Source organism: Molothrus aeneus, chromosome 6 (assembly GCF_037042795.1).
Source record: "Molothrus aeneus isolate 106 chromosome 6, BPBGC_Maene_1.0, whole genome shotgun sequence".
Classification (NCBI taxonomy): domain Eukaryota; kingdom Metazoa; phylum Chordata; class Aves; order Passeriformes; family Icteridae; genus Molothrus; species Molothrus aeneus.
In genome coordinates, this window is record NC_089651.1 from 48,286,356 (window position 1) to 48,303,487 (window position 17,132).

Consider the following 17,132-nt stretch of genomic DNA (forward strand, 5'->3'; position numbering starts at 1 on the left):
GCAAAATTTTTGTAAAAAACACATTGATGGCAGTTTTGTGAAGATATTCAGGCTTGTTTGTCCATAGAAACCAAAATTACAAGAACTCAGCTATACTACTGATCAAAACCAATAAAGGACAAGTGCATGAAACAACAATGTACAGGGGAGAATATCTAAATATTTTTGCCTTTGGCATAAAAAGTAACTGATGAAAAATGAATTATAACAAAAACAGTGATCTAAAACCAGCTAGAGAGTACTATACAGAAAAATCTACCTTTCATTACCAACAGTGAAACTAAATCTAGAAATGGCACAGACCATTCTTAGCCCAACATATTTATGTATTTCCATGCTTTTCCTTGCCCAAATACCTACAACAATTGAAGCTCGAAGAGGTGAGTTGATTGGCAGGTAGAGAGTAGAGTAAAATGTATGGTCAGGTAGTTCCCAGGTCTTACACTTGGGAGCCAGGTGTGTAAATGGATCACTTGGTAATCTAGCGCAGTACCTGAGTGCACAAAACATTTTACACATCATCAAAACTTGCAAATTGAAACCTAAACACATTTCAGTGGCACCTTACCTTACTGGTATGAATGCTAGAGAAGATGATGCACACTGTAATGGTACACTACTGACTCATATTCAACTAAGTTCTGAGCAGAAGACCTCCAAGTCCTTTATTATAAACCTGGTCTCCAGAATGGTTGCTCCAGCTTGTAATGATGCACAAGGCTGTTTCCCGCCAAGTCCCAGGGTTCCCATTATGCCTCCTGAGTTAACTGTTGTCTTACTCCTCCTGTTTATCATGGTTTCCCCCTCTTGCCTTTCCTCCCTTGTACTGACTTCCCTCTCTCCCAGCTTGGTATTAAATACCAACATCCTGATATTAAACTGTGCTGGACCTCTTAACAGTCCAGAAGCAATGCCACATACACACAGCTGCCAGACAGCCTTTGAATCGTTTACCATCTGCCATTCATGCTTCAAATCTGACTGCTTTGAGAGGCTTTATTTACCAGCCAGTCCATCAAAATGGTCTGCATCTCAAGAATTTAGCTACTAAGGTAGTACTTTGGCAATTGCACCACAAGCTTTACTTCAGTAAATGACATTCACTGCTTTTCACAGTTAACCACTTCATGACACCAGAGATAAAAATCCCTCAGTAAAACTTGGTTTCTGCCAACCCACTTTTATTTATGGGCCTAAAAACCATTGCCATGAGGACTTTGTCCATAGCATTCCACATGACTATAGTTAAATTGACTGATCCACAGCTCCCTGGATCTTCTTCCTTGTCTTTTTTGTCTTCCTATCACTGAGAACCTTCTCTAATTACCATTCCCTTACAGAGTTGATATTTGAGTAGCTCCCATCCTGACTGGTGGACTTTAGTTACTGTGGTTTTGTTTGTAAAGATGGCAACAGACTGCTACCACAAATGTGAATGTTAGAACTGAAGATTTAACTAGTGTTTTAACAGTTTATTTATTTTTAAAACTAGCTTGACAAGAGCAAAAATGCAAATTTAGTACACAGTTTGAAGCTGAATGTTTTCAGAGAAGCTTTTATTTAAACAGGAATCAACATCACTACATTTATTATCAGAGCTAGAATCTCTGGTAGGATAAAGATAAAGAAAGCAAATAATCCCTTCAAACCTCTGTGACCACTTTCTTTAGGAGAGAAGATTCTGTCAAGGTGCCTAAGAGGAAATGTGTATAATGTGTAAAATGTCCCATGCATCCATGTTGCGAGACTGACTAAGAAATCTTTTATTCAATGATATGAAGAAGTGAATATATCTCTTACCTATTTATGTGTCCAATAGCAGTGTTAATAGTAACCCTTGGACTGTTCTCATCTGGCCTCAATACATAGGGTGGAAAGACATCATCATCATCAACAATGGGTTCAGTTTCAGTTTCATTGGCATCAACAGATTTTGAGCATTTGTTTCGGAGGATCTAAACGTTTCAAGAAAAGAACATGATGAGAGGTTTTTCCCTGAAAAAGTACTAAGGTACACTTAAAAAAACCCAGGCCCATTCCTTTGACCTCATACCTTCTCAATTGCTTTGTATGTCTTAAGATCTTCTTCAAAACTTTTGATTTTGTCTGTATCTGCTAACATAATGTAATTGGAAATTGGTGCTCTAGCTCTTCCTTTTGACTGCACATAGGAACGGTACTCTGTGGGCAAATCAAAACGCACCACCAAGTTGCATTTTGGTATGTCAACACCCTCTTCTACAATGCTAGTAGCAATAAGTAGGTTGGTCTCATGTGCTCGAAATTTTCTAAGAACCTGCAAAAGTAATGAAGACAAATTTACAGATTAATTTTACAAGATCTGTTTCCATCATGAAATTGTGTCCGGACACGGAAAACAAAACATGTCCACACATGGAAATACAAAACTATTACAAAGAATCTTTTCAGAAATGTAACAAGACTATTTATCAGAACCAGAAGATTTCTAAGAATAAAATCAGGTACGTGGACTCACATGTGTCTAAGAAGCTACTATAACCTCTAGGAATGGAGCGGATCCCCCCTATTTACTTACAAGTTTTCAGTTGTGGTATTAATGAAAAAACAAATTATGCTTTCAGGACACCATCTTTTCCCAAACATTCCTGAGGCTGAAGCATCCTCAGGGGATAGAGCTCATTCTAGAACTGGCACTTCTGATATTTATACTATATATGAAACAATACTAAGGAAAAGTGTGGTGTCTGGAGCACAACCCAGCCAGGATGAGCTTTAATAATGTAAAATCAGGGTTTTTTTTAAACATTTTAACATTTAATAATTAAACAAATTCACATTTAGAAAAGATAAATATTAAAATCAGCTGAACTACTGAAAATGTCAGTAAGCCTGACATTCTTTACATTTGTAACATATTATATTACCACTAACACAATGCAGAAAAATTGGACAATGATCTGACTAGATATAAACACGAATTTACATGAAGTTTTAATTTCTGTTTGTGCAATGTGTCTCCAAACATATTTTTATTGTTTTACAAACAACATCTGTATCTCCAATAAGTAAGCATTATTTTTAAAAAAAGCTATAAGCTTCCAGTGACTGTGCCCCAGACTCTGCCTGTTGATTTATTTTGTTTTCAAAGGCACACACACACACACACAAAAAGAGTACTGTCAGTTTAATTTTTTTTCTTGAAGTTACCTCTTCCTGTTTTCTAAATTCTACTTCCATCTGCTTGTTACGAGGCTGGTTCTTGCCAATGCCATGTCCAGTTATAAAATTGCTACTGATGTAAGCCAGTTCTGGATCTTGCTTGCCAGCTTCTTTTATCAACCTAAAAATATTACATGTGTTTTTAGAAGTTACACAACCTACAAAATGGAGGAAAATCTATTATTTATAAGACCTATATTAAAAGGAAAAGTGGAAGCATGACAATTAAGTCATGTTAACACATAAATTGACTGCAGTCTTCTCAAAAACCACTGCAAGGTTACCACAAGACAGACTGCATACAGAAACACATGGAGAGCTCATGCATTTTGTGCTTCACACACATTTCAGACCTATCATGCTAAAACTCTATATTTTTAAACCAATCTATTACTCTAAGGCTCTCTGTTGTTAAAGCACTCTACTCAAAATTACTTTGCTAATCTTGTTCTGTAGGCTCTAGCTGATTTTAGAAGAAAGACCTGTATCTGCTTCCTCAACAAAAATATGTTTCTTCAGTATAAAATGTTAACTTCTAGGTTAAAATGCAAGATTGTAATTCTACTTAATACTAGATTATACATTCTGTTCAAGTATACTGGTGACAAAATGTTGACCTGTTTTTCTCAAGAGTGATGCTCAGCCTACATGGTGAGATGTTCACTACTTGTGAAATTAACCCAAATAGAGGATGTAATACAATTCTTAAAAAGGAGTAATTGACAGGGATGCGAGGAACTTTCATGTTCTCACTTTATTTCCACTCAGTTTATCCTTTATGTTATAGAAGCAGAAAAGGCTGGCTTCTGCATTGTTCTGATTTCTGATTTCACACATAAGGTAGAAGATTGCTCACCTAAATAATGCATGAAATCTAAAAATGAGGCATTTACAGATTTAGAATCACAATTACAGTGTGCAATCAAAGTAAGTATGCTGAAGCATCATTAGTTGATCAGTACTTGTGAACAGGAGAGCCAATAAAAACCAAGGGATTATATACAACAAATAATCCCTTGCATGTGTCACTATAGCCATCCCAATACTACTCTGCTCAAAGCACATCCATCATGTCCATTACCAGGTGCTCCCCACAGCCAAAGAACATACTGTCTCTCTACACCTGCAGCAGTAACTCAAACCTTTCCCCAAAAAATCTCTAGCATTCCTGTCTCACACAGAAGTAGATGGATGCTGTGCCAGTCCCCAGCTATAAGCCTACCATCTGCCCAGCAAGCTGCTGCCAAACCAGAGGGAAAATGCAAAGCTCTCCCTGCTCTTTCTACCCTTGGGAAACTACTCAAGTCTGGCCCCCTTTCTTAGTCCCCATTTTAAACAAAATTTATGTGAACATAAAACACCTTGAAGGCTTTCCTCTTTTGCAATCTGTTAAAATTGGAATGGATGGAGAGATAGGCAAGAGGACATAAAACAGGCATACAACTTGCCATCCTTAAGGAAACAAGACTAGAAGGACCCTCCTGTGCTGAAGTGCAAATGTTGTTTGTTAGTTCAAGGCCAAATGGAGTTACATTTCTGTATGCAGTCCAGGCTCTTGAGACAGACAGTCTAAGAAAGTATGGGTTAATAACTGGACAGAAATATTTTTTTTCTTTTTCGGTATGGCATTTCTGTGAGGTCAGACAAATTGAGTACCTACTAAACATCTCAAACATTCTTACTTCAGTTTACTTGTATAGAAATGGACAATAAAAAGCATCTGAATAAACACTTCATTGCAAATTTTAGCCAAGTTCCTGAGAAACATATAGGACTCCAAACTTGTGATTAAAAAAAAACTATTTGTGGTAGGTAACAGGTGGTGTTTTTCAAACAGATAACTTCTGCTTTTCAAACTTCTGCTTTCGAATCCTTCTCTTAAGAGAGCCAAGAGGCACTTACAATGCAAATGGAAGGGAATTGGGCTTTAGAAAATGTCTTCTATTCTGAAAAGAAACTTACAGGCACCAGAACTGAATGGTATACATCAACTTAAACACTGAGCAAGCCACTCCAGCAAGTGCAATAATAAAGACAGAAAGTACAACTCATGCCATGAATTTTGCCCATCCTAGATTTCATAAAATGGTATTCTAAATACTACCATAATAACTGTGTTTTAAGAAAATTTATACTTCTGTTTTAACTCAGTTCCATTACTGAAAGTAGCTGTGATACATTAATTCAAACACTCATGACTTTCTCATCCAGTAGAGAGTCCTCCCCCTATAAACAGCCTAGGTATAGCTGTCATCAGCAGAGGCCCTTGAAATCAAATGCACTCTGCTGAAGAAGGCCTACAGTGAGCTTCTCCACCAAAAGCTTCCAGTCTGATGGTCAATACAATATCAGGTGTTCTGAAATCACATGCTACATGAGGTAAAGGAGCATTTTGAGAGTCTGGCAGCTAGCTTTCAAAAGGGGATAAAAAGTTATATATAGTTTTATATTTTGCCACCAGTAACCTCTACTAAAGGTGCCTAAAGCTCAAAGATGGCAGAATTTGATCACCAATTTAATCTAGACTCTGTATTCTGTCAGGTTCAACAGCAGTTAGGATATTGTAGAGTGTATAAATCACAGACTACAAGAATGATTGCACAGTGGAAAACCATTATGACTTAAATCACATTCATAACTGAACAGAGAAGAAAAAAGTTTTCAGAATTCTGTTCATTCCCTATAGGGTAATGAAATACTCATTTCAGCTCAGCAAAAGACTGTTAATGTCATTTCTTCAGGACTTATTAACAGAATATGCTCATTTTGCTGAACAGCTTGATTTGCCTCATACTGCAGATTTATGTGAACATATTTAAAATGCAAAAAAGGAAAAGCGAAAAGATAAAAGTTGACAAAAGTTGACATAGATAAGTCTGCAGATCAAAGGATATCTTATGCACTTATTAACTCGAGCAAAAATGTACTAACAGAGGGGTCAGACTGAGAGGTATCCAGAATGCAATGAACAGCTGGCACAGGACATTTGCTACACTATCAGAGAAACCTGAAAACCTGAAAACCTGAAAACCAAAACCATGATAGGTGAATCAATCATGTCATTCACAGTTTGTGGCAAATGGCTTTTAACAATTAAGTGCTATACATAACTAACATGTATCATATTCAAGAATAGGAACTGATAAGGTACTACAATACTGCCAGTTGGCAAATACTCCCACATTCATATTTTTCTTGGCGGAGACTTTAAGAAAGCACTCAGTGTTTCACTAAATAGGTGCTTTATAAACATCAACTGTGAAAGCAGTACTGGTAAATCTTGAGAGATATTTGTGCATGGGTAAATTTGATTTTTTCTAGACTTGGATCATATAATATTGTGATTTAGCAGGGTAATGGTGAGATTTCCAGAAGTATTGAACTCAGTAGACTAGAGAAGTTTTCAACATCCATTGAAAATATAACTCTAAAGACCAATTACAACAAATCAGTATATGCTTATTTTACAGGTTTAGTACAGTATTTAACAATTTGCCTTCTAAAGGAATCAAATTAAAAACTCAGGTCTGAAACAAGTCCTTGAGTACAACTTTTAAAGACATACACTCTTCTCATATGCTTTAGAAATATTCTGTATGATCTCCTAAACCAACTTTATGAAAAGAGTTCTAAAAATACAAAGAAATCCCCTACATATTCATGATATTAACATCCTGGCAGCTAAGTCTGCCTTTTTCCTTCAGAATATATATTTTTTTTTTAATAAAAAGCTTTACCTATTTAGAACAACTGCTGTGTATCTTCTTTCCACAAAAATAATTCCACATAAAATATTAGTAAAGGGAGATGGGAAATTAGTCTCTGGCTTCTCTTTCTCCTCAATTTCTTCATCCTCATCATCATCTTCAGAATCACTCCAAGATACGTAATTATCCTGATTCCTATTGTTATACCATTCAACACTTTCAAACTGCTGCCGTTCATATGGTTTGTATTTGCGCAAGATTTCAAGCAGCTTTATTACTTTTGGGGTCACAAATTTCAGGTCAAGTGAGGCAGGCGAGAAGTGCTCTTCACAGAGTGCATGTATTTTCCTTAGGAAAGTGTCTGTAAACAATAAAAATTTCCTGTGCAGCTCCTCTTGTTCATGTTTGATATACTTCTGCAGCTCTCTCACCATCATCCCAGCTACCTTATCTGCACACCACGGTCCCAGAACAACCAACACAGCTCGACAGTCTGACAATATCTACAACAAATGAATTCAAGTATCAGTTCAAAGAGTACATTCATGAACTATTCATTTAAGACTAGGGGCTTTTTTTCTCTTACAGTACAGTCTTTGTAAGGATTATGGCAATTTTCTACTTAAAAAAAAATGCAGAAGTCTGCTTTTCTTATTTAGATGACCTTGGGAAATTTGGTGTTCTAATGGAGCAAGTTCCCCCCCCCCTTAAATTATTACCAATCAACTTCAAACTGTACATTTCTGAATCTCCAAAAAACCCCAAACTTAATCAAAATTTTGTCACTTTGTAGAACTGTAATTTGAAATTTATACTAAAAAGAAGAATACTTTTTGAAGCAGCTAGATAAACAAAGCAAAAATTCTTATCTTTACTACATAACACAGAACTAACAGAATAAACAGTTTACTGGGCATTTTTACTTTATTTACTACTGACAGCTGGCAGGGTTTCAGAAATATATATAACCAGTAAGTTGCACGGTGGCCTTAAGGTAGCCTTAGGAAGTCTAGCCTAGGAAAAACAGAACACAGTGGTTTGTACGTGTGGGTGGAATAGTAAAAAGAGAAAACTATGTCCCATTCATAGAAAACAGGCAGTAGAGTACCATCATAATCTTTTCTTATGAAAAGTTGTTTCCTCCAGAAGAGTGAAGTTTTCAGACAATAAACTAGGAATTCAGAAATGGGGTACACTGATAACACTATTAAAAGGACTTATTGTTTGGATGCCCTATATTGTACCAGAAGAACTACAATGGTACCATAACAGGATACTGGTTCAGCTGCTGCTTTAATTTCTCTTCCTTCTTTCCTTCTGTGAGGAAATAAAGAACAGGCTATCATCCTTTTGATGCTATCCTATCCTCTGTGGAGTTTATTAGTTCTAACACTTAAGGACAAAACTATCCAGACTAGTTGTAACTGCAATACAGAGGTTTGATACTCTACACTGCCAAGACATAAAGCACCTTAGTCTGAAACTGGTTTCTTAATATGGGTGTCTCCATCTTCTCGGAGAGCTACTGGTTTAAAACAAGCCCAGAGGGTTACAAGCTTTACATGTAGAGCAGTTAATCCACTCTTCTGGACTCTGCAAGTCATGAAGATTGCCTCCAGCCAGCATTCCTTATGTATTTTAGCCTATTATAGTTTAGCACAAAAGTAACCAGGACTTCCAATTCCCATGCACTGTGATAGGCTACCTTATGTCCCATCTTTCCCTCTGGCACAAATAATATTTTATAGACAGTGTCAGAGTCCCCAGTTTCTGAGAATGCTAAGGGAAACTGGAATATTTTGGGCTGAAGAAAGAAATACATTCTCCAAATTTCTCATAGACTATTACAGGAATAGCCACAGTAGTGACTCACTACTGACTTCTTGTTCAAAGACTTACATCCCTACGTAGTTATAATTTGGCAGGCAGTTCCAAACCAGGAAGGTCAAGCAGGGTTCAAAAAGGTACCTGGACCCCCTGTGTGAAAGGTCCCTGCTAAACACTCCACACCTTCTGGACCATCCTCTGCCAAAGGTCAGGACAACACAGGGGCAAACACAGAGAAAGTCAAGCAGGACTTGAGATTCAAATTCTGTTCCAGCAAGGTGTGACACTACTCCAACATTGTTCTAAGATAAATTACAGACACTGTACATCTCTGGCTGGAATTTTTGCCTAAATTCTTCCTTTACCAACTTTTAATACAACAGGCAACAGTCCAAATTCTTCCTGAAGCCTTATTTCCTCTTCTGTACTGAATTATTCAAAGGCCATAGGAGATTGTGAAAATGTCAAATTCTTGACTTCAGAGATAAGGACCTAGAACATCAGGGTGCAGAATTGTTTTAGTGCTTTAAGCAAATCTGAATCTCAAAGTAAATGGAATTCTAATCAATGCCTGACATTGAAGCCCCATTCATTTATGAAAACAGCTGCATGTTAATGAACAGAAAAATCAGAAGTCTTTTTGCTTCAGATAATCAAGGATGGCTAGCTAAGGAGGTTTCAGTTATGTAACATACATGGCAAAGAAAAACAGTAGTAAGATTTCTATTCCAAGGTTTCTCACATTTCTTGGTATCCTTACCTGCTTAGAAATTAAGGTAGAATCTCTTTCTTTTGAATGTACAGATATGTTGCAGTCATTCAGAAAAGCAAGTGCTTCATCCAATTCCTTTAATAATCTTCCATACAACCCACTTTTGTCAGTATATGGTCCACAGTCTACAACAATCTCACATGGCTGAGAAGTATATCTTAATGAGGGCAAAGATCAAGTTAAACACAGCTTCTGAAAGCCAGAGCTATTTCAGCTCTTAAGGTTATACAGCAAACACAACAGCAACATGGTATGTATTCAAGAACATTTCTTTCCCCATCAAGAATCAATAATTATTAAAAATTATACAGTTTATACAGTTAAAACACTTCAGAAAAACCTCTACCTCCTGAAATACTGAGCTATTAAATTCTAGATACTGTTTTAATACAATCCTAAAAAGAAGGCCAATATTACTACTCTCATTTCAAATACTGGAAAATTTAAGCAAATTCTATTTACTTCACCAACGTCTTCACTTGTTTTTTGATAGTGCACTCTCTTGCTATACAAAACAAAACCAATTTACACAATGTAAATTTATGTCTCTAAATACATTTACACAAGTAAAGTAATTATTATTCTTGAATGGCAGCAAGGGAAAATTCTTAAAAGTTTTTGAAAGGAAATGGTTCAGATGAATAAAAAAAATGCATTTAAAACATTTATGCATGGACAAAACACCTGTTCCATAACTTTTTACCTTTATTTAAAACTCAACAATACAGTCCAGGTGGTAGAAGAAAACATGCTACATAGCAATCATTTCACCCTACTCTCCCCTACAAGTTGTTGCATTATCACCACCTTTAGTTTAAACAACACTCGCAGGATTCTAGATTCTGTAACTCACTTGTTTAAGTACTTATTTAAGTATTTATTACCTCCTCTCATCTCCCTCTTTCATTAGCCTTTAAAACCCAAGCTATGCATCTGGGGAAAAAAAAAAAAAAAGAAAAGGCAACTTCTCTTGCATTAAGAGCACATTGTACTGGGAATGTTGCCACATTTTCCTAAATAGTGACATTATGGCATACACTGGATGTGAAACAGTTACACTCCACACAAAAGAGTGCATTTTAAAAGTTCAATAGTATTTCATGAAATGTCAGGTTTTAGCTTGGTGGTGTGTTGAGGGTTTTTTTGGTTGTTTTGGGTTGAGCTTTTTTTTTTAGAGGATCTGTTTTGTTGTACCTTTTGTTTTGTTTTTCAACAACAGAAAATCTCTCCTGACCAAGGCCAATCAGCCTTTATACTCAAAACCATTTAACATTTTATCTCCATCCTAAATGGAATTATCAGCATCATACACACACAAACTTTTCTAAAATTTAGAAGACTAAATATTGCTACTGGTTTACTCCTCTATCCAAAATGAAAATGCAGGCATCAATTTACCAACAATCCTTATAAAACACACCTGTCCAAGACCACCAAATCAGTTGCAGTTTCAGCATTGCTCTTCAAAATTTTCTCCAGTTTCTGGATCTTCTCCTCTAACTCAGCAGGATCACATTTCCCATTTAAAATGGAAGCTGTTAATCCCAAAATTCGAGGACATGATGGATAATCCTCACAGATCTGTGAAATAAAATCAAAATAAATTATTTACAAAAGGTATCTTGTTAATCTACCTGCAAATTTATGATGCTTAGGCTGGAAACTTTTATTTCAATAGCAGGTGTTGCAAAAGGAACCAAACATTTAATTAATATTTTCTGTTCTACTGACTGGAAGTTAAACAGCCATCACATTTAAAGGTAAGTATTTACAACATGGAAAAATGGAAACAGTTAGCATTAAACCGAATACTCTTGTCATACCTACAATACATAACATAATACTTGCACACCATATAAAAAGGCATATACATTTGAAAAGAGATTTGGAAAGATACTTATTATGCAGGTATCTCTCACTTACAAGCCAAAAATGACATGGAGCCAATAATATTCTGGAAAGAGCCCCAGTAGCACCTTTAAAGATCAGCATTTTAAAAAATAATAGAAACTGATTAGCATATCCCATTCCCAAACTCAAATATTTTATTGATGAATTTTAAAAATTCCCCTAATTCAGTAAATTTAGCCTCTCTGTTAAAGACACATTTGTCTTTAATCCCCATGGTAAAATACAGTAAATACATTATTCTTCTACTACATAGTATCTTAATTCAATACAGTAATTTCACAGTCCCAGGAACATGCTAACATTGGTTCCACTAATATCTTTTTTGGCAGCAAAAGTTGCCTTAAATGGTTTCCAATTCTCCAGCTCTCCCACTCACTTTTCTTCCTCAACCAAGTATATTAAACATTCACACAATAAATGCACCTTCATAATCTCACGGTATGGATGATCCTGGATTGCAAGATGGCACTCATCAAACACCAGAAGATTAATATTTGACAGGGATAAATACTCATTTCTCAAAACAGTCAAAGCAACATGACATGTCATAACCAGAACCTAGATTGAAAGGAAAAAAGTGTCAGTACAAGAAAAGTACAAGCTATCAGAGGTAAGGTGAAGGAGGAATAGTTTTCTGCAGGTCTTGTGAGACAGCACTGGCAAATACCAATGCCAATTGTGAGACAGCATTGGCAAATATCTGCCTATACCAGGTAAGGACAAGAGAGACTAAAACCTTCTCTGCTGGAGAAAGCCATCTCTCTGAATGGGGGTGTATTTATATATGTCTGTATCTCTCCAGGCACATGCCTTGCTAAAAAATGAATACAACAGACAATCTCAGCAGCAACCAGACCACACAGAACAAGTATCATTAAATAATCCTAATAAATTAAGTTAGTGTCCTTATATGGGTCCTATCATCATGTGTCCAGCCAGAAAGATGGTTCTTCATAAGCTCTTAACTATTTGCAGCAGTAATATAAGCAGGACATTATCAGAATTCTTTTAAAATAAAAACTTATTTCTTGTACACAAACACATAAAAATTGAGTTTGTTGATAAAATTATGTAGTTTTTATACTCACTTTGAACTTCACTAAGTATAGTAACACTTTCTTCTGAGTTCTTCAGACACATTCCTTAAAGCATTACTAATCACCAGAAAGTAAACCGCAAAACCCTAACATTTAATAAAATTTTAATAGCACTTAAAGTACAGTATGCACACTCAAAATTTCTTCTGCAATCAACATAATGAACAAGTCAGGGAGATTGAAAACAAAGGACTTAGAGGATGGCTTTTTAAAAACAACCTGAAAACACGTACATATATTTGCCTCAAAATTAACATACAAATATTACCAATATGCTGGATTTCTTTTTAAAGAACACTGAATGCATAATTAGAAGGAATCACTTTTGATCCAACCTAACTCTCTGTATGCTTTTCTTATAGTTTTTACTTAATACATTACCTGATGCTTAGAGAATTCCTGACTCCATTTCTCTTTTGTCCATGATTCAGTTATCTCCAAACTCGAATACTCTCCCACTTTAAGGTCTGAATGTGTCCTGACAGCTGACACTTGTTGAGCAACTTGATTCGCTTAAGGAAAAAAAATTAATCTCATTTACATAAAGGTCTTCTCATACTTTAATTTGTAAGATGTGTGTCATATAACCTAGCACCACATTTCATAATGTGTTCTTTAGCTTAGACTAATGTGAAACCGTATATACGTGGCAACTGCCTCTATGCAGAACCACATGAAGGAAACAGATTGCTAACTAAATTTCACTTCAGATTCAATGTCTTAACTTTATATATATATATATATATAACATGTTCTGTTTTCTAATTTAAACCGATTACATTAAACAGACAATGAAACAAAAGATGAAAGGTATCATATTCTTGCTGTTGAAGGCTTTACACAGAAGTTTCTCCCTACTTTGCTTTCAAAGAACTTCTTTTACAGAATATTCCATGGAAGTAATAGTCGTGTGTTTAGGAACATTTCCTCTTACCCGAGTTGACCAAGAACACAGTTCTTTTTCCATTTTTGTTGAAATCTCCCCTGATCTGATAGGACAGCTCTTTAGTGAGTAGTACTGCAATAAAAGTCTTCCCTGAGCCAGTGTTTAAGCAGACTATTGTATTATGATCCAAAGCTGCTTCAAGCAGTTCAACCTAGGTTAAAAAATAAGAATGTCCTTACTTGCAGTAATGCAGTAAAAAAATTGACAAAAAAATAACAAAAGTGATAAATAAACTATAGACAAGTACAAGTCAATAGTACAGCTTGAAATCTTTCAAATGCCATATAATTAACACGTCTCTTTCATAACAATGTGTTCTCACAACCCTTCAAAAATACTAACACACTATATATAGCCCAGCTTTTAAATCTAAAATCCTTCAGTACCACAATCTGCTCTCAGGTAGCTTTCTGAATGTACCGTTTTAATAGATGATTCTGTTGCTATCTACATGGTATGAAGAAAGAAACCACAGCTTTTAAATCCAATTGCAAGCATCAATTCAGCCCAATAAGCAAGTAGACCAGCTGAAGGTGATTCAAGTTTCTCAGTAATGCTAACAAAATGCTTCTGGGCACCGCTGCAGTGCAAAGAGAACTGGTATTCTAGAACTCAGTTTTCCTTTAAGTGAAAAATCAGAGTACCCTGATGGGGTCTCTGACTTTAGGGGGCTGCTTTGACCAGGATGTGAACCAAAAATCAAAATTAGTATACCATGTGGAAGAAAAAGTGAGAGGTGGAAGGAGACAGGATGTATGTATACAATTGAGAGGCACAGTTTATCTGTCCCCAGCAGCATTCTGCAGAGAGTAGCAGCTTAAAAGCTGTTCTGCTCATTAGAGCAAACTTAGAAGAGGGAAGGGGATATAACAAATGTGAAACAAAGCCAAACTAAAGAATTAGCTCCCAACAGGTGGAGCTGAGAGAGACGTGCTCTGACGGTGTGCATCACAGCACTTTGTCCACCTGCTCTTGTTCTTTTTCCATTAATTAACGAATTTAATTGTACTTTTTTTGATGTTACTGTATTAGTACTACCACTAGTACCTGATATTTTCTTGGCGTGTAAATGTTATCATGAATTGCTTCTTGTTGCCATGGTAGTCCAAAAAATGGACCCATTGGGGAGGAAGCAGGGGTCATGAGCTGCAGTCCTGCCATGCTGAGGGATTGCAAAGCAGGGCTTTTCATTCATTCATCCAGTGTTTCTTTCATTGCATTTTTGTTCCAGCACAGCCTACTATGAGAAGAAAATGAAATGGTATTAGATATACTTGCAATCTCAAGCAATAAGAGAAAATCTTTATCAAGAAAAGGACATTACTTGATTTTACTTACAGAAGTGTTTCTTCTCACACTATTTTCAGCAGAAAATGTTAATTTTAAATTTACAGGCAGTTCTCCACTTGAAGATGTATGCTTATCAAAGTACCCCTGAAATTCAAAAGGAGCTGTTCTTTACAGGACAATGCTCTTTACAGGCATTTGGATTTACTCACTTACATTTTAATCTGAAGTTCCATTTACGGTCTCACAGAATTTCATTTTAAATTTAAGCTTTAAAAAGTAAAGCTGTCTTAGCTTTATTTCAGGAAAGAAAACACTGAAATTTACAGCACAGGCACAAGTATCAGATTTTCCGTTTTTCTTTCCAACCAAAAAGGCCTTTGACAAATTAAAAGCTTTAAATACACAGGAATTTTATTCTAATTGCTAGGAAAAGAACAAAAACTGCACAAGAATGTCAGTATTTTCAAAACATCAGATTCTGATTAGATTATCTTTTTAAGAACTGGCAGAATTATAGGTAATTGCTGATGACTCTGGTAAGGACTAATAGAGAATGGAATCCTTACCAGGTTAACCACCAATTTCATAAAGACACTGTAATTCATAAACAAACAAAGCATTCAGAACTTCATGACAATTGAGCACTACAGAACACCTTCCTACTGAGGCTATGAAGTTCTCATCATCAGGGTGTGTGTGCATGCTAAAAACATCTCCTATTTATCAGGAATTATCAAGGTTACAACAAACAAGACTAAGCAAAAAAATTGCCAAGTAAAACAAACAAACAAATCCCACAACATAAAAACCTTCAGCCTGGGAAAGTGATTATGGCCTGATGATATAGAAAAAATATTGCTGAAGTATACAGACACATACTATGTGAAATTTAAGAAATTTTGAATACTCCCTCCTTAAACTGGATACATACCCTATTAAAAACACAGTATCTTCAAAAGTTAGTTTTAAAATAAAATTCCTACAAGCCCTATATTAATTTTAGCATCAATATGTGTTGAGAAATGCATAAAATTGATGATGCATTAATATTTAATAACTCATTAAAAAGGCATGAGAAAAAGCTAATTATCATTTTATTGCATTGAAATGTTCTTGCTTTACTAAACAATAGGAAAGTTGCTCAATTTTTGCAGATGTGCAGTAAGGAATAAAAAATAAATAGGAGAAGCATAATACACTAAGAGAGAACCAGTAATGGTTATCAGAAATAACTGAAGAGAGAGAGTAAAAAAGGAAGCAGTACAATTAAATAAAAAATGGGGCACTGACTGGATTTCCAGAGGTTCCTTCCAACCCTAGTAATTATGTAATTCTGTAATTAAGAGAAGTATTCATAATACTGTTGTTCTATTCTATGTTAATATTTCTAAATTAAATATTATAATCTGGACCGTGTCTAGACACTGATACTAAACTAGTATCAAATAACTATAGGAAGCTCTAAAAAAGAGATTAAACCAATGATCTCACTTTCCATCTCAGGTAAATACTGTATAATAAAGAGAGGGAAATACATTGAACTACATGATCAATCCTCCTGCAGTCAGGAGTAATTTCACTTTACAGTAAGTGGCCAGATAAAGCTTTGTCTCAATTTGTTTAAGTGGCAGGGGAAGCCCTGAAGGACAGCGTGGTTAAGCTGAAATAACATTATACACACAGCTCCACTGTAAAAACATATTTATCTTTTGTAGACAAACATTCAGTAGTAAATGCTACTTAGTGAACAAGGATATATGGAACTTCTTAAATTTAGGATCAGCAATAAACATATCAAAAATGCTCCTCTTTAATATACAAAGTGTGTTGATACAGCTAGAATATTGTCTGATATTTTTATTTGGGTGTCACCAAAGCTGTCATAGTGAGAAGATGCTTTAAAATCCTAAAAAAACTTCAAAAGGAACAAATGTGCATTTCCACAGGACATAGTAAAGAGCATGCCTGACATTTTATGTTTTTTCAGTTGCTTTATGATGATCTCCAAACTCATGGCAACCTTCTCATTTACTTTTCACTCCTGTCATGTAAGCTACCATTTGAGCCCAATTACATCAATAAACAGATAAAATGGATCAATATTGCTTTATTTAGCTGTAAATAAAGAACAACAGTCTACACAAATCACAAAATCAGTATTATGTCATTACTCATTTCAGTTGTAATTTAAAAAAAAGGTTCCTGTAGATTCTTAAATTGTTTCTATACATTTCAAAGAATGCATACAAGCACATGGAGGTTCTAACAATGCAACTATAGCAATAGTTTTCTAGAGTGTTCTAATCTGGCACAACTAAAGATGTTTTGGCTCGTACAGTTCAAACCCCCTGCAGTGTCTGAAGAACACAAAGGTCTTTTGC

General features: G+C 35.5%; 1 protein-coding gene across 1 annotated transcript in view; it reads right to left on the reverse strand.

The window, feature by feature from the left end:
* Positions 1-17,132, reverse strand: part of DICER1 (dicer 1, ribonuclease III) — a 63,191-nt gene that overhangs the window by 24,024 nt on the left and 22,035 nt on the right. Inside the window, exons 4-14 of the mRNA XM_066551564.1 lie at positions 14,509-14,701; positions 13,450-13,612; positions 12,897-13,027; positions 11,842-11,976; positions 10,928-11,088; positions 9,496-9,664; positions 6,939-7,411; positions 3,190-3,322; positions 2,054-2,296; positions 1,801-1,955; positions 361-493 (exon numbers count right to left, since the gene is read on the reverse strand). Of these exons, the coding sequence (XP_066407661.1) occupies positions 361-493; positions 1,801-1,955; positions 2,054-2,296; positions 3,190-3,322; positions 6,939-7,411; positions 9,496-9,664; positions 10,928-11,088; positions 11,842-11,976; positions 12,897-13,027; positions 13,450-13,612; positions 14,509-14,652 (2,040 nt within the window). The 5' untranslated portion in view covers positions 14,653-14,701. The remainder of the gene's footprint in view (positions 1-360; positions 494-1,800; positions 1,956-2,053; positions 2,297-3,189; positions 3,323-6,938; positions 7,412-9,495; positions 9,665-10,927; positions 11,089-11,841; positions 11,977-12,896; positions 13,028-13,449; positions 13,613-14,508; positions 14,702-17,132) is intronic.